The 22039-nt window shown below is 44.4% G+C and overlaps 1 protein-coding gene across 2 annotated transcripts; it reads right to left on the reverse strand.

Annotated features, from left to right (window-relative positions):
• Positions 1-694: 694 nt before the first annotated feature.
• On the reverse strand, positions 695-21726 carry strip2 (striatin interacting protein 2). 2 transcript variants are annotated; one of them, XM_018687506.2, is made up of 22 exons: positions 21381-21726; positions 16674-16743; positions 15505-15579; positions 13461-13595; positions 13170-13290; positions 12249-12317; positions 11469-11575; positions 11258-11385; positions 10840-11028; positions 10252-10302; positions 7306-7538; positions 6248-6313; positions 6099-6162; positions 5773-5844; positions 5601-5675; positions 5414-5511; positions 4726-4852; positions 3473-3573; positions 2997-3063; positions 2798-2902; positions 2365-2569; positions 695-1624 (listed from the first exon to the last, which is right to left on the reverse strand). In XM_018687506.2, exons 1-22 carry the CDS (start codon positions 21489-21491, stop codon positions 1374-1376), a joined length of 2520 nt encoding a protein of 839 aa, XP_018543022.1. In that variant the 5' UTR covers positions 21492-21726; the 3' UTR covers positions 695-1373. The 2 variants fall into 2 exon arrangements, with proteins under 2 accessions (XP_018543022.1, XP_018543024.1); XM_018687508.2 differs by lacking the exon at positions 10252-10302 and having other exon boundaries at positions 21381-21725.
• Positions 21727-22039: the final 313 nt, after the last annotated feature.

The raw sequence follows: 22039 nt of genomic DNA on the forward strand, positions 1-22039 counted from the left end.
GATTAAAAAAGTACACTTCTAATTGTGCATTATTAGACAAAAAAGCCATTCCAAATACCATATTAAAGTGTGAACAGGTACTCAAAACAAAACAGTGGCCATGCACATTTCCACAGAGAAGCACAAGACTGAGTGTTCTATACAAAGATAATACAGGACGGCTCTGGACCCCTCTGAGGTGATCGATTACATCTGAACAGTGATATGATAAAAAAAAAACGGGACCATGCTTAGTCTTCTGTGCTTGTCTGTGTGCTTCAGTAGTAGAGACATTTCCAGGAAAACACCTCCGAGCTCTCAGCTCTGGTGGTAGGTAGTCGCAGGTGGAGGAACGATAAAGGTACGAACTAGAAAAGACAGCACCATTTTTTGTGAGCGTTCTTCGGCGCGAGCTCAGCGGTTTACGTACAGTGTTGTGCTGCTGTCGGGCAGATGGAGAGCGAGTCAGCGGGTTGTGGACATGAATAAATCCTAGATGGCATCAGTGATTACAGATCTGACTGTGTGAGGTCAAAGACACTGACACTTTCTGGAATAACAAGGATTCTGTTAGAAGATTAATTTTGTTTTAAAAGAGAACAAATGAGTAACTACTAGCTTTTTTGTGCTCTAAAAACCATCTTCTATACTTTTTTCTTTCTGCACATACATACTCATAACATCATGAACAAACCATACACTTACAGCTGGTATATTTCTTTTTTTTTTTGGAGGAAACAGCTCCAAACTTCTACATTTGCACTATCAAAATGACCCTGTGGTTTGCTTCCAAAAGGCCTTTTTTTCTAAAAAATACATAAGAAAAACTTTCAAATCCGTCACCGACAAACTACAACCCATCAGGCTCTGAGACAAAATAATAAAAAAGGCATAAACTGATTAGAAATCATTTAAATTTACATCCTCTTTCAAAAAAATCATGTATCATAAAATGTTTAAGCACGCACATTGATATAAATAAACATCACTAAGGAGTCGAAAAAGCACCAACATCTTATAAAGGGGGATTTATGTTGTTGTGTAACATGGGGGGGGCAGTATAACTGGCCAAAACAGTCTCCTGCTACAGTGATACCAGATGTTTCTTATGAACTGCTACCTCTGTTCTTGCCTGTCACATCCACAGTAGTTCACAGTAGTCATAGGCACATGTTAGTGCGTGCATGTGTGTGTGTGTGTGTGTGTGTGTGTGTGTGTGTGGCGAGCTCACAGTCAGCTTTGCTCCATCTCCTCCCATCGCTGCATGGCCCTGGAGGTGACCTCTCTTTCCTCCCTTCTCTCTGCACCTTAAAACCGCTGCCGCAGGCTCGTATGTGACCTCTACACTCCCCTCCTCCTCCTCCTCCTCCTCCACCCCTCTCCCTTCCACTCCATCACGGATTCTGTAGCAGCCCCTCCCACTGGATCGGCTGGGAGAACACCTCCCTCTCCAGCCACATCTCGTAGCTGTAGTGGAAGTCCTCGGGCAGCTCCACGCGCTGGCCCAGCACGCTCTGCAGGCAGTTATCCACGGGCGTGAAGTCCCCGTTCTTGTTCTTGTCGTAGCGGCGGCTGTTAAACTTCTCGATGCTCTCGCGCAGGGCGCACTCCTCCGCCTGGAAGTCCCAGGGCCGCGCATCGATATCTGGGACGAGAGGAAAAGAGCATCTGTTCAATCTGCGCTTCACTCATATGTTGGTTAGTTCCATGATATTTAATCTTTCTTTCTTCCTCCATCCACTCCCTCTAACGCTCATGGTGACAGATCACTTGCTCTCCCCCGAGGGACCGTGACCCTGAAAAGCCCCCCCCCCCCGCCATATCTGTTGCTATGGCAACACTGTTGGAGCACTGTATTTCACACAATCACACAATAACCGTACATACAGACACATAAATACACACCCAACATTAATTTTACGATCAGCCTTTATGAACCTGACATGTTCACACAGCTTTGGGTGGATGTACTCTTTATAGCCTTTGTTGTATTAATCAGCTGTGTGAGAGGCTCGGAGCAGGACTGCTGGGACTAATTATCACCATGACCACTTCATTTATGGATATCCCAGAGGCTAAATTGAGCTACGGCTCCAGGAGACTGACAAATAAAGGCCAGAATGTGTCTGAGCACTGCAGATGATCCCTAAATATATCGTGAGATATAATGTTCCTGCCAACTATAAAAGTCTTTGACACTATTTTTTCTTGAAGCTGCATTTGATTCAATCACCATATAAGCATTTAATTTGTAAGACACAGTGGCAGCCTGGTGCTGATCTGACTCATGTTGGATGTGAGCCATCGGTTCTTTAGCAGCTCAACTTAACTCAAAGCGATCAGTTTAAACAGATCCTGAATCTGGTTCGGCAGACTGCCCTTTACCGTTTCCATAGGCCCAGTCGTCATTAAGCCTGTGGCGGACTTTCTGGTAGATGGCCGACATGGTCTTCATGTTGCTCTTCCTCCACTGGCGGCCCAGGTACTTGGTCTGGATCTTAAGCAGCTTGAGGACGTAGAGCTGCATCATGGCCTGTTTGACCTTCAGAGCTCTCTTCAGGATGGGAGCGGACTTGAACACCACCAGCATCTGGTCAGGGAATAAAGAGGGGAGCGTGTCCGGTTTATCAGAGGCAGCCATGGCCCGAACAAGTGCTTTGCAGCCCTAACTCTTCACACTGACCTTGGCCTGGATCTGAGTAAAAATAACCTACTAGTGGTTAGTCAGAGGCTTTTGTGCCAGGTCACAGTGTAACCATTTATGTCCTGCCGGGTCCCAGATGCTGAGGGTCGACCTGGTCACGTGTTTAATGCTCACCATGGTCCTCGAGTGTTTCCACTTGGTCAGCTTGTTCAGGATTCTCAGCAGGTTGATACAAGAGAACAGGTTCCTCCAGCAGAACTGGTTGTTGTCTCCTGCTTCCTGAAAACACACACACACACATAAAGTGAGGTCACGACGACATTTGGAGGACCACACTCACACAGTAAGGATCAACCAGGTGTTTTTGACTCACCAAGCTCTCAGCTGTGAGCTCAGGCATCTCGTGGACCACGCAGTGGGGAAAGTCCAGCACACAGATACTGCAATGAAAACACACAAGAAGCTACACTTTTATACAGCCCAGTAGATTTGTCAGTCTGAACAGACCGGCTCGATCCGGTCACCTGCAGAGCAGATCTCCTGTCACCTAATTTGTAGCTTAATGTTTAGTTTTTTTCCCTCACACCTGAGTTTCCTGTGACTGCATTGCTGCTGTGAAGCCATCTGTGCCACCTCCTGAAAGTCCGCTGATGTACATCCGTGAAATATAAGAGTCACAGCCGTAATACAGAATACTTGGTCACCTGTTTTGTCCTGTTACACCAGAAGGAGTTTCTGACTTTTGCTATGAGGATTTTTAAACTACTTTGCTTCAGTTTGATATTTTGTGCAGAGCGTTATCAGCGTGAACCGGAGTACTGGTTTTAGTGCGAGAGGAAAGGATCCTACCTGTTTTTGGCACTGATATAGGACATGATGTTCTGGTTGAAGAACTTGAGGATGAGTGGGATACAGTTGGCAAACACCAGGTGCTGGGAGACAATCTCGAAACTGCAGAGGATAGAAGAGGCGGCAGCGTGGAAGAGTTAGAGAGTTTCACAGTCTGGAAAAAGAGCAACAACTAAAAAACTATAACTCTTCATTTGATTTGTTAAAAGCCTGATTTTATCCTTCGGCCTTATATTTAAAAACTTATTTCATAGTAATAAAGCATGTTTTCCATGTTGTAAAAGATACAGTAAAGGGCTGACAGATGATAATGTCAATGAGACAAACCCTGGAATAGAAAATCCATATCTCTAGAGAGAACAGAAGAGAAAAAATAATCCTTTAGCCAATAATCCTGTATCATTGATGAGTTTCCTGTGTGGGGAAAAGGTCAAGAACCAGGGGATTTTTATCCTCATGTGGCCGCTATATAAATCCTTCACCTCATCCAAGAAGCTTTACAAAGATTAAAAACAGGAATGATTCTGCTGCTGAAACAATCATGAGCTCATATTTCAGTATTTTATTGACGGCATTTGTTTAAAATATATTTCACCTTGTTTTCTTCATGTAATGATTCCTCATTAACTAATTCACCCTTCAAATCAGCTGTTATAATGCAGTGTTTGTGTGGTGGTTGGTTGCATTCTGGTAACATTTTCTAAGTGTAATCTCCTTATTTGGCAGCAGAGGGCGCTACCGCTTTAATGAAGAGCAGCTGATTGAATCAGTGGAGTAATGTCCCCTCCTAGCAACATAAAATATCCCCATACCTCTGAACCAAAGTGCTACTGATAGCAGAAATAAAACAAGATATTGAGTCAGACCAAACTCCCTTCAAAAAACAGCAGATTTTAGACCAGATTTTCTCTTTAAATCTTTCTGTTTTCTGTCTTTGTTGAGATAACCAGAGCTCCAACCGCGAGTCTATCAGGCTGATGCAGGTTGTGAGGTGTGAGGGTGAGGGGGTGGAGGTCCAACAGTAGGGGGGAGGGGGAGGAGGATGAAAGGAGGAAAGTAATGGCACGCTTGACCGGATAATCGAATGGAGGGTGGCGCAGGTAGCACTGGGGGAGGTGCAGGGATATTAGTGTATGTGTGCGCTGAGGGGGGAGGAGAGATGGATAAAGAGAAGAAAAACGAAAGAAGAGAGAAATATGGTAATGTGAGAACTGAAGGAGTACAATGTGTGTGTGAGTGTGTGTGTGTGTGACCTGATAGATATGGTTGAGCTTGAAGTGCTTGAGGAGCAGCAGCAGCAGAGCAGAGATGGCCTTGACGATGATTTCCTTGTGGCGGTTCACGTCAATTCCCAGCTTCATGCTTTGAAGGACTGTAATACTGGAGGACACACACACACACACACACACACACACACACACACACACACACACACACTAACTGTAAGACCTTCACATCTGCGATAATACAGCTTTGTCTCAACAGGAGAAAAACATAAGCATTAAGAGACAGACTGTTCACTCCCCTTTGAAAACAAGCAGATATTCTGATTATTGTGTTCATGTTATATCTGAGGTTTTTCCAGCTGGTGTGCAATGTCAAACCAAGCTGAAAAAACTAGGAGTTTCAGCCATGAAAATGTCAGACAGGGTTGTGTTTTTTTTATTCTTTTGCGAAACAGGAAAACTGTCTTTCAGTTCGCTGGCTGAGCGTCAGCCGGTCTAAAACTGGGCTCTCCTGCAGACTACAAACAACCCACTGTGAGTGTATTTCTGATATTATTCCACCAGCCAAGAAAAATGCTATAAAAAGCAGACTTTTCTTGCCCATGTTTTTATACAAATATAGAGAAGAAAAGTGGATTTCTGGAGTTGTGTAGCTCTATATGTCTGCAGTTGCATGAAGAAATTATATTAGCATCAGTATTTCCACAACACTTACGGCATCTCCTCAGGCAGCACATCAGCCAGGATGTTGATAGAGTCGGTTTTGGCTTTGGAGGTGGGAGCAGCGGCCAGCAGCAGCTTCAGGAGGGCGATCTGACACAGAGCACAAGGAGAAACATTACACTCAGACACAGTCTGAAACATAACATATAGCAGAACATGATGTTTCATGAGCTACTCACCACATACTGGGAAAGGTTAGGAAGCATGCCCAGGTACAGCATCTCTGCAGGTGTCTCCTCCACCTCCTCCTCACCCTGCTCAGCAAAGGAGTCAGCATTTAAATATATATATATCACATTTATCTAATTGTTGAAGTTAAGTTGAAGTGTGACAATAAAAAACATTTCAGACCAGAGTCAGTGGACACTGCTGCAGCTCCTCTTCCCTCTTGATCTGGACTTCAGCAATAGACACATATTTGTGCTGGAGGAGAGAGACAGCACAAATGTCTGTTAATTATCATGGCTAACTGATAACCAGAGGGATGTTCCTCTGTGTCTCGACACCTCTCAGTCTGTTTACACAGCAGCTATGGATTTTTAAGCAGGATGCCAATGTCATGGGATCCAGCAGCGAGGGAGTATTGATTAGGAGACAATAATGAGCCAAAGAGGAAAAAGAGGAAGGAGAAGGACACTTGGAAATGGGAATCTGTGTGTTAGTCCTCCTCCACTCACCTGTTTAAGAGTCTTGACGCTCTCGTGGATGGGTCTGGGCAAGCCCACCAAGGTCTCTGTGTCACTGTAAAGCAAAGAGCAGTTACAGCAGACTGAGAGAAGAATAAGATTAAAAAACAATATCTTATGGTGTCTGATGAAATACCCACTTTCCCAGAGTGAAGCCGATGAACTTGTTTCTACTGGTTTCCAGGAAGTGCTCGATGTCTTTCTCCCTGTGAATGCAGAGACAGTCAGATTTTAGATTCATCCTGAGCACCCTGTATCCCAACGGGCGCCTAAACAGCTGTTTTTAAAGGGAGCACTTGTGTGTGTGTGTGTGTGTGTGTGTGTGTGGTGTGTGTGTGTGTGTGTGCACAGACCTGCACAAACGCACACATTAGCTTTCTAAAATCTCATCAGTCACACTGTGCTGCCGCTCTCTGTTCGTAGGGTTCAGAACCTCCCACTGATCGGCACTTAATCAGCCCTGCGTGTTGCAGCACTCTGATCCAGAGACAGAGTAATGAACACACTTAATGATAAGGTTCGCTCAAGGAGAGACCTAATATAGGTTTGTGTCGTCTCTCAGATGCATAATTCATGTCCCCAAAGCAGCAGAGGCGCCCTGGAGACACCCAGGCTACTGTCTGGAAAACACAGATGGAGAGCATATTGCTGGATGATAGCGAGGAGAGAAAACTGAGATTTAATATTTAGTTTAAACTCCTCAAATGGTGGCACAGAATCAGGGTGGGAAGCTGACACCAGCTGCCAGCCAAATGGTGTGAAGTCCTGACTGTGGGTGGGAAGTTTTCTCTACTATAGGAGTCAAAATGGCGGACGGGCAACCATCATTTGGAGGATTTATTCTGTGTAAAAGCACAGGTGCTGATAAGCTGATAAAACGTGTGCTGGGGATCATTTTAAACAGCTAAAGTAATGAACACTTGTATTATTTTCATAGAAAGGTCTCACATAAGCTGCTTATAACACTTCTTTTCTGACTTTAAGGATTTGTATGGATATCATTAGTGAAATTTATCCTGATTTATGCGTGATAATAAAACTGTAAGATGGCACTTTAAAGCATCTTTTCAAACACTGGAAGCAGACATACAGCTGCAGCTTCTAATTGTTAAAAAAGCCCAAATATATTTTAGCAGTATTTTATAGTTAACAGGTGTTTATTTCAGTCTAAAAACGAATCAAAAGCTGATCCATTAACCTGACTTTAGGGGCCCAGGGGAGGCCCTTGGGGAAGTTGACCCTCTCAGTTGGAGGTCTCAGAGGAGGCGGTGGAGGCGGAGGCTGGATGATGACATCACGGTCCAGGGGATCCACCTCGCCCTCGATGCCGCTGTCCGTGTCCTCGGGGTCCTCCTCCTCGTCGCGGGCGTCGTCGTTCTTGAAGGGGTCCCGCTCGTTGTACGTGTCCAGGCTGTCCTGTTTGACCAGGGGCTGGGACAGAGACAGAGAGAGGGACAGGTGGTTAGAATCAGACTGAGTGACTAACCCATCCTATATTATTACGTTTTCATAAAAATAAGCAGCAAAGTTGTAAAAATTGTCTAGACCCAAATCCACCCCACACCCTTTAGTCTTTAACAAGCTAACTCATGCTGTTAGCTTACAATAAATAAACTGATTAAGAGCTTAAACGTACTTCTGGACAAAAGAGCAAGGAAAGCAGTATGTTAAGAGTTAAAGTCACGGAAGTTTAAATGTCACTATACTGATGCTCAGAAAATGCTATGTCCTAATTTTGGCAAACTAAAGGAGTGAACTGATTTTATTTTATTTACTGGTGTCTACATCTAGTTCTCTGTTGAGTTTTTCATTGCATTATTTAAACATTATAGGATGTGAAGACGGTAGCAGGAATAATGTAAAGCAGACACAGATGTAAAAAGCTACAGTTAAAGTGCAGGTAGACTCTAAGTATTCCAGGTGACACTGATGTTTCTTTAATCACAATGTGTAAAAGGAAAAAAACACACACTTAATCTGGCAGTTTCAACTGAGACTTGTACCAGTTGGATCCATACAATAGCAAATTTACACTTAATGCACAACCCAGGAGAGTTTCTTGCAGACAAAGCATTACAGAAAGCTGCTGACAGGGCTATTTCTGTTGTATCACATATTGGCCACAGTGGAAACATACTGTGTACAGCCTAAGAAATCATAAAAGCAGTAAGGTTTGTGGTGTGAAGGAATCCCAAAAGACTGGCACAAAAAAAAAGGAAACACTGGCCTCATTTTTTAAATGATGATTTGACTTTTCGGGGAAACTTTTTGGAAGAAAGTAAGATGAGAGGAAAAGATTTCACTCATATCTGTCAGTTACAGGCTTTGCATGCTCATGTTTTTAGTGATCATGTCGGACTAGATTTTGCAAAACAAAGATCAGTCAGGTGCAGATTGTACTCGACCGGCCAGTGGACAGTTAAGCATAAAAACTGGAAAAAGGCTAGCTGTTTTCTTCCTCTTTTAGGTCTTAATGCTAAACTAAACTAATTGTCCCCTTGTCAGAGCCTCATACAGCTTCATATTATCAACCAACCGGCACCTCTAAAGCATATAGAGGTGCTGGTTGGTGGATTTTTTAAGCTAAGCTAAGCTAAGCTAACTAGCTGCAGGCTCCACGCAGACATGAGTAGTATCAATCCTCTCATCTTGTCAAAGTCCCGTCATGGTACCAAAGTACCATACTGTCAAAATATAATGTCACATTTTCCTAAAATAAGATGGAAAGACGACTTTCCACAGCAACTGCAAGCAACATTTCTGATTCAACTTACCACACGTTTGCACTTCAAAAGATACAGGCAGAAAATGCAAGCAAGACCCAGTAAGACTTAAAACTTTATACTGAGATCTTATCGACAAACAATCTGTTTTCAGTTCAAGCTCGTAACACACTTTCAAACACATACACACACAGTATCTGAGTTCAAACAAGTCTCTAATGAATGACTGTGGCAATAGTGCAAGCATCAGGCATGAGTCAGCGTTCTGGACATTAGTTGAGCTGGTGCAGTCGATGTATGGTGCGCCATTGGTAGTACTAATGCTGGACTATGTGAGGAGTACAGTGGGTGTATGGTGGAGAGGAGGGAGGGAGAGGAGGAGGAGGAGGAGGAGGAGGAGGAGAAACCGTGTCGTGAGCCATTCTCTATGGAGAAGCCATTCTCTGCTATGTGGGAGGTAAAGCTAGTGTGTATCTATCAGGGTTAGGGGGCAACTGCTTTCAATGACATCCATTTACGAGAGAGGTCAAGTGAAACCTAAATTACAGAAGTCAAATTATGTTCACAGTGATCTCAGTTCACCTCCTCAATGAATGCATTTTAATGAAATTGACCCCTAGTCCAGAGTCTACGGTGCAAGGTGATTTTTGAGGCCAAACCCAGGAGCAATGTGATGAAAACTACGGGGGAGATGCTGCTACTGTGGATGCCTGAAGTGACTGTCGTTATGGGGCAAGTGGAAAGTGACCGCTCCAGCGTCAATGACAACAGCCAGCAAGTCAGCCCTGTCTCTCAAACCCCACCCCTGAACTGAGCAGGCCACAGTGGAGGAGGAGGAGGAGGAGGAGAGAGGAGGAAGAAAGAGGGCAGGGAGAGGATGTGGTGTTAGTGGATGAAGCACAGAAAGGAAGATGGAAAGTGGGAGGAAGAGGACGAAATAGAGAAATAGAGGAAGAGAACGTGGAAGAGCAGAGGAGGACATGAGGGTAAAAATAAGATTTGTAAAAAGTGGTATGAAAAAGGAAGATAAAGCAAAGAGAAAGATGGGAGAGACAGAAAGGAAAGTGGAGGAGAAAATGGAGAACAAATATGCAGGTGGAGTGTTAGGCTGAACCAAAACCACTCAACAGCATTAAACATTGAGTTTCAGATCCATTCATTTCTAGACGCTGATCAGATTTAAATCAGCATGTGAAAAGGGAAAAATATCTGACGTGTTAAATAGTTCTGGTGCATCCCAACCCCAGGTTTGGACGAGGTGAGGGAAGAAAAGGAGAGGAGAGAGAGAAGAGGAAGGAGGAGGAGGAGGAGGAGGAGGAGGAGGAGGAGAGGCAGGGATGTGGGAGAGGAAAGTGCAAAAAAGTCCAGCTCAATGCAGAGAGAAAATGCAGAAGGAAAAGTGGGAATTTGTGGGTAAAGACCTGCTTCTTGGGAAAGGGACTGTCTCCTTCCAAGCTATCAACAAAGGCACTCTGTGGGGACACAAGGAAGAGGGGCAATGAGAAACCACAGGGCAATTAGAGAGAGAGACAGAGAGAGACAGAGAGAGACAGAGAGAGAGAGCCTGTCCAGTCAGAGCTCTACGACAAACAAAAGGGGGGCTGGGATTCCCGAGTCCGTCCCAGCACCGAGATCATCTGTGGTCTCTGATGATGTTGGCACTGAAGCATGTTGGAAAACCCGACCCAGCAAAGAGTTAGAGGATGAGTTACAGAGGGAATTCTTTAGATCCACTTTACTAGAAACAGATGAAGCTGTTCAACAATAAAAATGAGTCTGAGTTAGCATTTATGATGCCATGCTAGTAACACAGGTCAGTTATACTGTAGAGTTAAAAGGTTTTGCCCTCTGTGTTACATGTGTTTTAATGAATGCATATTAAAATGTTGCATTTGTGTCTCTTTGTCTGAATATGTTGAAATTAAATGAGAGAGATATATTTTATCCGCATCACCCTCAGCGTGTGGTTGTGTTTGCGTGTGAAAGACGGCGGGAGGCGGGGGCTGTACCCTGCGGCTGCGACGGCCCCTCTTCTGCTGCTGCTGCTGCTCGATGAGCTCCATGGCGGAGGCCGGGGGCGAGGCCGCCCTCATGGCCCGGACCACCTTGATGCTGTCCTCCGGCAGCGGAGGCAGGTTGAGGCGCTCCCGGCCCCGCACCTTCATCTCCTGGAGCTCCTCGAAACCCCCCAGGGTGAACTGGACAGGGGCAGAAACAGCACAGTGGATACAGGCGTATGGAGAGGGAGTCAGAAATGGACAGTAAATAAAAGTCAATATATCGTGTAGAATAAACAGTGTGTTAAAACCAGGCACGACAGCAAATCCTGACGACGTCCCATATGTTGTAAAATAAATACATAAAAAGAATAATGATGGAAAACAAGCAGAAGCTGCTGCAGAAACGCTCTGGTTGTGATGCACTGACCAGTATCGTCTTCCAGAGCAGCAGGAGCACTTTCTTCATGGGGAAGTGTGGAGCGTTCATGCTGCAGAACTTGGTTACCATGGTGAAGAGGAGGAGGGCGAAGGGCTCTCCGTTGTACAGAGGTGAACCTGAGGGGACAAAGGTCACAGCCGGTGTTTCTGGAATGAAGATATATGAGTAGAACGTAAACGTGAATGAAGGAGACACACACCTAACTCATTCTTGAAGGCCTCTCTGGCTGCTGTCCACTCAGGCCGGTCATCCTCTGTTTGAACTCTAATGGTCTCCACCATTAGGTACATGATGCTCAGTAACACTCTGAAAGGACGAGAGGAACACACACACAACTCTTTTAACGCGTTTAACTGGTGCCCTATTCTACAATCATGGACATACACAAGGAACACTAGTTTAATGGAAGAGATAGTGAGCAACAATGAATGATAATTGGAAGTAGCACTTGTTTTATGCAGTCAGGTTGTGCCTATAAAAACAGGGGGAAATGATTCCTGGGCTCTGCCAGATAATGCCTCATAATGCACCATCCGTTCACAATCACCTGATGGACGTCAGGTGGTGTTTTGTGCATTAAAGGCTTTGTTCACTCGACAAAGCTTTTCACTTTGCTCAAAATAACTCTAATGGTTTTCAATTTTTTTCTGGCAGCAATTAGGTGCAAAGCTACTCCTCTAGCCTGTAATTATTCGTAAGTGTTCATCTGGGGAATGCACAGACGGAGCGTTTGTGTACGCACGACAAAAACGAGTGTGTGTAAGGGAGCCTGTTTTGTTCAAAAATCAATTCCATTTAGCAGAAGCAGAGACTGAGAATGAATGTGAGGGAGAGGGACAAAGGAGCTCATTAAAATTTGAAGGTTAGGTGTGTGTGTGTGTGTGTGTGTGTGTGTGTGTGTGTGTGTGTGTGTGTGTGGTCAGATGACAGGAGGCTACTTACAGGCTTCCTTCCTATGTGAAGCAGAGAAGTTCCTCACCTGAGCTCTGTGCTGTCTGCAAGAGAGATGGCAGGCTTCCTCACTGCACTGCTGCACGCCTGGCTGTTACTGCACACACACACACACACACACACACACACACACACACACACACACACAGTGTAGTAAACAATGACATTTTTTAGTGGTTTATTTAAAAATGTGACACCGAGCAGGTGAAGAAAACAAACACAACCAGACTCTCATTTTCAGCGTGATGCCTTTTTCATGCTTTGTGTAAAACCAGCGATGACCCGCAAAACACCGTGTGTGTGTGTGTGTGTGTGTGTATTTGCCTGATTGGCTTGGCTTACACTGCTTTGCTGCACAGCCTGGTGATAGGACAGACTGTGCCCATGATGCCTCAGAGCGGCTTATGTAACAACAAAGAAGTGCCGGATCCCAACTGAGGCAGCAACACCAGCAGCAACAAAGCTGACTGGAAGGAGGCGCTGCGGCACCGCGTCCTCCACCGATCGGGTTTGAAGTGAGGATCACAGGCGGCGTCTTTCTTGTATCCCTGCATTTCACTTTCTCTCTCTTTGTGTATGTTTCTAACATCACAAACCTCCTCTCCTCTCATTTGCCTGAGCCCCGTCTTGCTCTAAAAAGGAGGTGGAGGATTTGGGAGGGAAGAAGGTATCAGAGAGAATTTTGATCGTGTAACAAGAATTGCTCTTTTGGGGCTTGAACCTGTGACCTCTCTGTGACATGAAACCCCCTGCCTTTTGAATGAAAGACGTCCAGACAGGAAGGAAAATTAATTTCTCAAAGAGTCATAACAGCGTTTACTGCAGGCCCTCACCCAACGAGGAAACACATTTAAAAAAAGATGAAATCCAAGGTGAACGTGACACTGAAGCACTGTTGATGGTGTTGAGTAAAGAAAAGCTTTTACTGACTCATACAGAACCCACTCACTCTATCTCCATGCTGAGCAGCTCCAGCAGTGCTGTGAAGATGCCCATGTCGTAGAGCAGAAAGACGTTGTGCCTGGACCAGTGGAGCACATCCACCTCTGTGTCACACTCATCAAACACTCCTGGGGAAAAGGTGTGTGTTGGGATAGGACAAAAAGAGTGTGTTTTTAGGTGGTTGATATTTGTCATGTTTCAAAATTGTTCCAGTAAAAAGTGTGTAATGATAAATTCCATGTAGTTGTGGTATTGTGCACGCTGACTCACAGCGCTGTAAAGTGTTGGATCTACGTACCCTGAGCCAGGTAGAGGATGGCTCGGGCCACCTTCAGCCGCTTGTCTCTGTCCGTCACCTCCAGCGAGTCCAGCAGCCTCATCACATACGCCCTCTGCTCGTCCACCGCCAGCTCGATCCACCTCCTGCCCCGAGCTGCAGAGACCACACAGCGTTCAGCTTCTTCTCTGACCTTACTGTAGTTATTATCACTTTGTATTTGTTACCATCTGGTTTTAATACATTATTAAAGGCACGGACTGTAATGTAAAACGTAAAACTGATAACTGTAAATCAGTTTTAGTCGAACTGTTTCACCTGGTGTAATTAAAAACACCAGGTGTAAACACAGAGGCATGATCATTGATTATCTGGATACTGATCACATTTTAATACCAGGTGTAATAGAGGTGTCACAGTAATCATGTGTGTGTAAATAGATTCAGTTGTGTCATGAAGAGACACAAACATTATATACACAAAAAAGGAAGATTATTAGCACTAGCACAAACTTGCTCTCAGGTAAAGTAGATCTCAAACTACTACAGAAAAGAACTAAATGAAATGCAGGACTTCTCTGAAGAGGATTCAAGCCTATTTTTTAAGTCTGCTATTCTTAGACTCTTCATTTGATTAAGTGGACAGTAATGGGCGTTAAGCAGTGTAACATCATCATGATCAGTGGAGCACTGATCTTCTACTTAAGATACTTTCACTGTCGACTTGAGTCAGGAAATAAAAATGCTTTCTAATTTCAGCACCGTCCCGAAATGTTCTTTTCTACAGAAATCTTAAATTAGAAATGTTGTGATAATCACTGTAATTTCTGTGAGTGAGTGAGTGAGTGGGGATTTATGAGCAGCGGTGACGAGCAAACTGTCAGTTGCCGTGAAATACACACACACTCAGACAAAGAGTACAAGTCAAACAGGAAAACCACCCTTTGAACGAACATCGAGCGCTTGCTGAACGTAAACTCAGACGCTCTAATGAAAAGCCTGTGATGAGAGGCAGCTCTGCGCTCTATCTCTGTAAAACAGCAGCCAGAGACGCTCTCATCTAATCCTGCTATTCATTACCACTCAGCTTGGAGAGGACGTGTCAGATAAAGGAGGACGGAGCTCATCTCACGCTTTCGCTCGTCCAAATGGAAAGATGCTCTTTTGTCTTCGATGTGTGCCACAGAAACTTGAGGCCTTTGTGGCTTTTTGCTTATTCTCAGAGCGGACTGTGTTTTTCTAGACACAATGATTTGTCCTTTGTTCCCCCAAAAGATTGACCTTGTGCTAAATGACTAAATATTCATTATGTTCACAAGAAAAAAAGATTTGACACAATAATAAACATGATCATTCCTGCATCAGATATTTTGTTGTAGCATATCAAGTAAAGAAAGACTGAATTAAACTGACAATAACACCAAGGTCCACGATGGAAGAACCGCTTTGTTCTTAGTAACCGAACATTAAACGCATCGTTGGGACGGGGCCCTCCCATCTGTATCTGTGGGGACATTCATTCTTTGAACGGCTTCAAAGAGCAGAGCTTTGATGTGCCTGGTCACCCTCGCCTCACACCGGTCGGCTTAAAAAAAAAAAAACACCAAAGAGCAACTCTGGCTTGTGTTGTACGTCTGAGGTGAGAAAACTGAGCTGAACGCAGCTTCTACAGTGAAGTTTCACTGTAAAAATATAAGAGGGAGTTAAGATAAGACGAGATAAGATAATGTGTGCACCATGTTGAGAGAGCAAAGCATTACTGAGTGGGAACATTTAACCTTCAACATTTCACTTAAGGACGCCGTTATCAAGCAGGGAACTGGACCCAGTAGCAACACAAATGGACTCAGTCTCGTTATGTCAGTCAACAGGAGTCACACGGTCTCTGTGATAAACGACGGCACCAGTCTGCTGTGGCAGAGAGTGTGTTATTTGTGAACCTGTTCTGTGTTTACTCTCTTCTCCTGTGACACAGCTGGGACCCAACAGGTAATCTGAACACATTATGGGATGTGCAGAGACCATAAACACACACACTCACTCACACACACACACACACTCCATACCATGGCTCCTGAAGTCCTCCTCAAAGTAGTCTCTGTTCAGGGCAAACTCCGGCTCCTCTGTGTAACTGTAGAGCTCTGTGAACAGAATAAAATAAAAGCCACGTTGACTAGTTAATTGACAAACTGAATGAGAAACTATTTGATTTAATCGTTTAAAGTCATTTATCAAAGCGAAAACTTTTCTTAGGATTTTTATGTTTTATGGATCAGCACATCGACGGACAGATAAATCGATGCTGAACAGAACAGAACAGAAATGAGAGAGGAGACATACAGACTCTTGCAGATAAAGTGTGCTACTCTTCAAAAAACAAACAAAAACAAACTCTGAGCTCCTGTCTCCTCAGCGTGGGTCTGATCTGTCTCTTGCACAGCCGGAGAATTCGTCACGCTATCGTTCATCTCCTCCTGTTCCGAGAGCGGTCGTCTTTCCTCGACCCCGCGGAGCTGTTGCTAGAAAAGCTGCTGTGACTGTCTGTCTGCTTGTGTGTGTGTGTTTGCAAATGTGACTAACACTCTTGGCAAAATGAACTGCCGCTTGCCATCTACCAGGAGGACAATCATTCCGACTTTAAATCACTGCTGTTCCTCATCTGCAGGCTACAGTGCTGGAGATGAATCTGAATTATACACTTGATATAAACTGTTGTACTAAAGCACAATCAGAAACAACCTTTATATTCATTATGCACATTTTGACATTCATAAACCAATCTGCAAGTCGCATATCAGGTGTTCCCAGATTAACAGATGCATGTATAATCACAGTGTTTGTGATTACTCACAACATCAGTCATGCAGTGTGTCCTATGTTGAACATGTCAGGACCAGAACATGTTGTTCTGCTCCTTTCAGAGTGTGTCAGCTGACTGTCGTGTTTTTGGTGAATAACACTGTAACGTGAACCAGCTGAGGAAAACCTGAGGAATGCAGATGCAGAATTATTTTTCCAATCAATAGCACATTGTAATCTGTGCGCCGAGTAGAAACCAGAGAATTCTGTGGGTGAAATCTTGTGTCACGCATAACAGCCGTTCAGAATTTTTAGCTGCAAGTCAGACTCAGTTTGTTTCTAAGTGTGTTCAGAAGTGGAGCTGTGCAGAAAAATACATGCAAATAAAAAGATTTATAACATTTTTCTTGTGCGTTTGGAAGGTGGTCAGTCTCACCTGAGAGCTCAGCAGTGAGCGTGTCCGTGTCTCCATACTCAAACTCCAGGTTGGGAGACTCCATGGAGCTCTGTGAATGAGAAACACATACATGAGCGTACATTATAGTATGACACTGAACTCAGCCACCCACATGTAAACAGACACTCAAACATACTGTAGGCTATTCACGCTTTGCGACACCTACCACTACTCTGTGCTCCATTTGCAGCCACACACTTCAGCTCCACACATCACCCACGCACACACACTCCTCAGGCTCGTTCACAGTTTTGCCTCGTCGTGTGTGTTTTCCAGTTATGATTGGCTGTTGGATCTCCAGGCAGCGCTCATTAGGCATTTACATTTTTTCCTATCCAGAGCTCCTCTCAGTTACAGGTGCTCTCTATGGATGCCGCTTCAATCATGGTGATCAAACTCCATAACAAAGTACTCCATCCAGCTGCACCAGTGGAGCAATAAACTGAAGCACCATGGGAGGACATAAGGAAAGAGAGGGGCTCAGGAGTCAACATGGCCCCTGCTCCGGAGCAGATTAGCCGCTGTATCCAGGCAAGGGTCTCTCTTGGCTCCGACTTTAGCCTAACCTTGTGATTAGCACGTGCCCACGAGACAGACTGCACACATTACAGTCCCCGTGAACACGCTCACTACTGCATGCTGTTGTGCAAATTTGTATATTCAAAATATCAACTTTTAAGGAATGGAAAAAAGCTAGCGCAGTCATGCTAGCAACGTGGCTATGTTAGCTACCTGTCACTGTGGGCAGGTTAGCAGTACTCTGCCTGAGTACACCCTCACAGCCTTTTATTAGCTTAATGAACAAGTGCACACACTCAGTCACACACACATCTTTCACTGACATTCCCCAGCCCTTCACCCTAACTCTAACTCTAACCCTAAACCCGAGTCTTAAACTCAAGGGGTCCAGCGTTTTAGTCCCCTCAAGTCCCCCCCGCAAGTGTGGTGGGTTTGGACCTGATGAATGCAGTAAAACAAGCACACCCACACAAACACACACATACACACACACACACACACACTTCGGTGAGACGTGCTTGCAGACAAGCTCACACTGAAGTTCCCATTCTCAGAGCTGTGAAAGAAACACTTCCCTCAGATGTAGGGGAACAGAGAGTTCACTTATAATCACATTTCACAATTACAATAAAGCTATACAATAGTTAGCTTAAGGCCTTGATCAGTACCTGGGACAGTAGTAAGAAGATCAGCCTGGTGACTGGAATATTCTTGGTTTTTATCTCTTCATCTTTTGGGTGTGAGGTGTGAACTGGTGAAATGATTAAAGATTCATCTCGTGTTAATGAGAATTAAAGAACACCGCTGGCAGCACTGGCGAGCTCCAAGCCTCAGAGTGTTAGATGTGTTTAACCCTGTGAAAACTGCCCCGAGGGAAACAGCCCAGAACTGTAAATAAGGATGTGCTCTGAGTCAGCTATCCTGGTTAAATAACTGCCGTGTGCTGTCATGTTACTGTCTCCTATAAATACCTGCTGCAACCAAGTCAGCATGAACCGAAATACACAGGACGTCAGCCGGCGGTTTGTTTATGACGCCGAGCCAAAGTAATGTGATTTGATGTCATTACTGCACTTGTAATCCAGGAAATGAAAACCACTTGGGAGCGCAGATGAGTCAACAAAATTACCCACAACTCTGCGTGCGGGAGGAGAAAGCCCGTGGGACCAGGTGCTGCACTTTCTTAGTGGAGTTGTAAACATGTAAACACGTCACTGCTCGACATTAATCAAGCTGCAAGGGGCCAATTAATCCATGTTCATTATAATTAAAAATAAACTCACTGCAAAATGTAAAATCCAACTTTTTTGATTCTGTGCAACCAATGCCAATAAAACATCAGTACTGTAATTGAACAATAAGCTCTATCAAAGGGCTGCTTTTATCAAGTGAACTCTGCTGCTGTGTTTTCCCATGATAAACAACCTCAGACAGCAGCTATTACAGACTTGTCGGCTGATATCATCACTGCTGCAGGCAGCTATTCCAACACAAACATTCATCCACTGCTGCCACTGCACAGTCCCGCCCCATTCATCCTGCAGCCTGCTGGTTCATTCAGTGTGTAGGAAAGTAGGGCTAAAGAACGACAGTGTTTTTCATTCATAACTAATGTGTTCAGTATTTGTTTGGAATAACAAATTGGTGACAAAATGGATTATAAAAGATCCCCTTTTACAGTTTCTCCAAGTCCAAGAGAACGTCTTCAAGACCACTGAAATTAAATAGGTCAGATCTCTTATCTCCTGGAGCATCTTTTCTAATTCACTCTCAACCTCATTTTTCAAAACTTATTTATTTTCTATCTTTTAACACTTATGGACGACCCTGACTCATTTCCAATCACTTGTTTTCAGACGGAGTTTTCTACAGTCTGAGGAAATAACCCTGGCATGCTAACCAGTTAGCCCCATCCTATCTCATGATACCACTTTCTGATAGTGAGTCACTGTAGCGTCCAGTCTGCGCTCAGTCCAACATGAGAGGATGAAGAAGTAGCACTGCTCAGAGGGCATATTAACAGCTGCTAATGCTAATGCCATCCATCCATTATTTTGAACCATTCACAAATCAGAAAAACTGCCCATCACAATTTATTGGAGCCCAGGTTCACATCTTCAAACAACAATCAATCTGCAGCAATAAAAGACCTGTCGTTTGAGAAGCTGGAACCAACACATTTTCTGTTTTTATGCAACAACCTAAAGGATTCACTGAGTATCAAAACATTTTCTGTCATTCAACTCATCAGGTAATCAATTAATCGTTTCTGCACTAATGACACAGAACATTTGAGAAGCTGGAAGCAGGGAATGTTTGACAGTTTTGCTTGATAAACAATTTAACCAATTAACCAATTATGTGTCATTCAGTCACTGATTAATTGAATAAGTTGCTTTAACCATCAGGGGTTTAACAGAGAGCCCACTGTCGCCGGGGGACACTGAAGTGACCGTTCTTACCAAACCCAACTGAGACGTCTCTTAAATCCCCGGGAGCATCAACACAGACAGCCCTGTCTCTCCCTCTGTCTCCTCCCAATCCGACTCACCTTCTCTCCCTCCCTCCAGTCTCCCTCTCTGCCCGCCAGCTGATAACGAAAGCCGTCCTCGCTCCAAACTGGCACGGCCTCTGTGCCCGCACACTCTGCACCACATCAGTGTGCAAACACTGGGCACAATGTCAGTGCGGATCACCCCCACTCCAACCGACATATGGCACACAGACAGCAGATGACCGCTCTGCCCGAGCACAAATGACGGACAATTTACATACACCACTGAACCAGATTTGAGGTTAACTTCACCCAACGGACTGAGTGACAGAGTGCAGCGAGGCCAGGAAGCATCAACACCAACACATGGCTTTAACATTAAGTGCTTCATTCAGCCAATCACAAACACCAACCCCCCCTCTCCAGAATGCTGTGAGATGAATATGCTCCAGTTCCCTCAAAAACATTCAACATGCTCATACAAAAGGTGGAGGGTGTTCATGGGCTGGATTTTATCCCTGAATGCCAGCTTTGTCTGGTGGATCTGGTCTGAGAAACCAAGGAATGGAAACCCATCTTTTTGTAATGTTTTCAATGTTTTTCTTACAGGTCCATGTTTCCTAAGGCGACTCCAAACACTCCAGTAACATTTGTAAACTTGATCTGTGGCTTTTGGCCAATAACATGTCAGAAGATCTGTGGTTCTGTCTGTTCAACAGCAGCTCACAAGCAGAAAACCCTCACATTTAAAAAGCTGAGAAATAATTTCTGCTCAATAAACGACTCAGATGATATACTGAACTGTTTCCAGTTCGTTTTCTTTCAGTCAGCTGATCCAGTCAGCTGACGTATTGTCAGTCAGATGTTTTAAAAAGGCCATAAATCAGAATCTAAATATGATTATTAGCGGCAATATTTAAGTTTGGATTGTTGGTCAGATAAAACAAGCTGCTGGAATAAGTTGTTAGGCTCTGAAGTTCAGTACTTTCTCTTTTTTCACTTTAGTTACAGCTGATCAATATCACTTTATATTCATTCTTTAAGAATCACTTTACTCTGTATGCTGTTTAAAATGATGACAAATGTCCATCATGTTCCCACTTCCTGATTTAATTTGACCAGCAAACTCATTTCTAATGATAGGAAATGATCCATCTTTACCTTCAAGTCTTAACCAGGAAATGTTTCTCATTATTAGGCTACTTTATCATTTATTAGATCATCAGCGTTGAAACTGATCTGATTTTAATCAACTAATCGAATAAATAAAGGACACAATCCAATGTCAGCGATGAGGAGAAACCATAGGAGAAGAATGCATGAATATTAAATGAATATGATATTCAGATTTTGTAGTGGTGGTGTGGTCCTGACAGCAGCAGTCACATTTCACCACCTGCAGTCTCCACGCTGAGCACCAGCACCAGGATTACTGCTGGGTTATTTATAGGAGCCGGTTGCCAAAATAACACCTCGGTGTCTGCCTGCCTGCCCGCCCGCATGTGAGCATGCTTTGGAGCCAAGACAGCGACTCACCGCATGGAAAGGACATTCATCTGGAATGAAAGCTCCCCAGCAACAACAACACACACACCAACACACACATCTCCAGCGCGCTCCTGTACCATGTAAGCTGTCGTAACGGACTGTGCACAAACGCCTCGCGCATTTACCTCCGACTCCTTCTGCTGATCCTTGAACACATCTTTCCCTCTCGGCCTCTGTCTGTCGCCGTTATCGTTAAGGTTATTAATGATAGGTACCTCCATGTCCTCCGCCTGCATCTTTCACGGTTTGGCGGTGGCTCACTTCCTCCTCCGCGGGTAGTGCATACCGGTCCGGTGGAGAGCTGAGACTGCACCGCACCAGGAGGAGCACCGACTCCGGGAGCCCAAGTTGAGGATCTCCTCCACCCCCAACCCCGTTAGTCTGTTTGATTCGCTATCCCCGTGCGCCCCGAGAGGGCGGGGTTAGAGAGAGTCCTCATGACAGCGGAGAGGAGCATCAGCTGACCAAACCAGAGTAAAACGTGGTGGTGTAGCGGGGTCAGTGTGTTCATGTAGAGGGCTGAAGATGCACTTCATAACAAAATAAGGAAGTTTCATGTGAAGCCCTCCCATTAATTAAATGGCGGACTCCGCCACTCACAGTGAAAACTACAGACAGCTAATTACAGAATGTAAATACACTGAATGTCTGCTGCTGGAAAAACAGTCTTTTACTCCTTTATCCTGAAAATCTTAAGGATTATAAAGCATCACAACAACATTAGATAAGATATGTGTCGTCTATGAAGCCTCTTCAGACGACCATCTTTGATTAAAATGCTTGC

The sequence above is a fragment of the Lates calcarifer genome, linkage group LG18 (assembly GCF_001640805.2).
Source record: "Lates calcarifer isolate ASB-BC8 linkage group LG18, TLL_Latcal_v3, whole genome shotgun sequence".
Taxonomy (NCBI): Eukaryota; Metazoa; Chordata; class Actinopteri; family Centropomidae; genus Lates; species Lates calcarifer.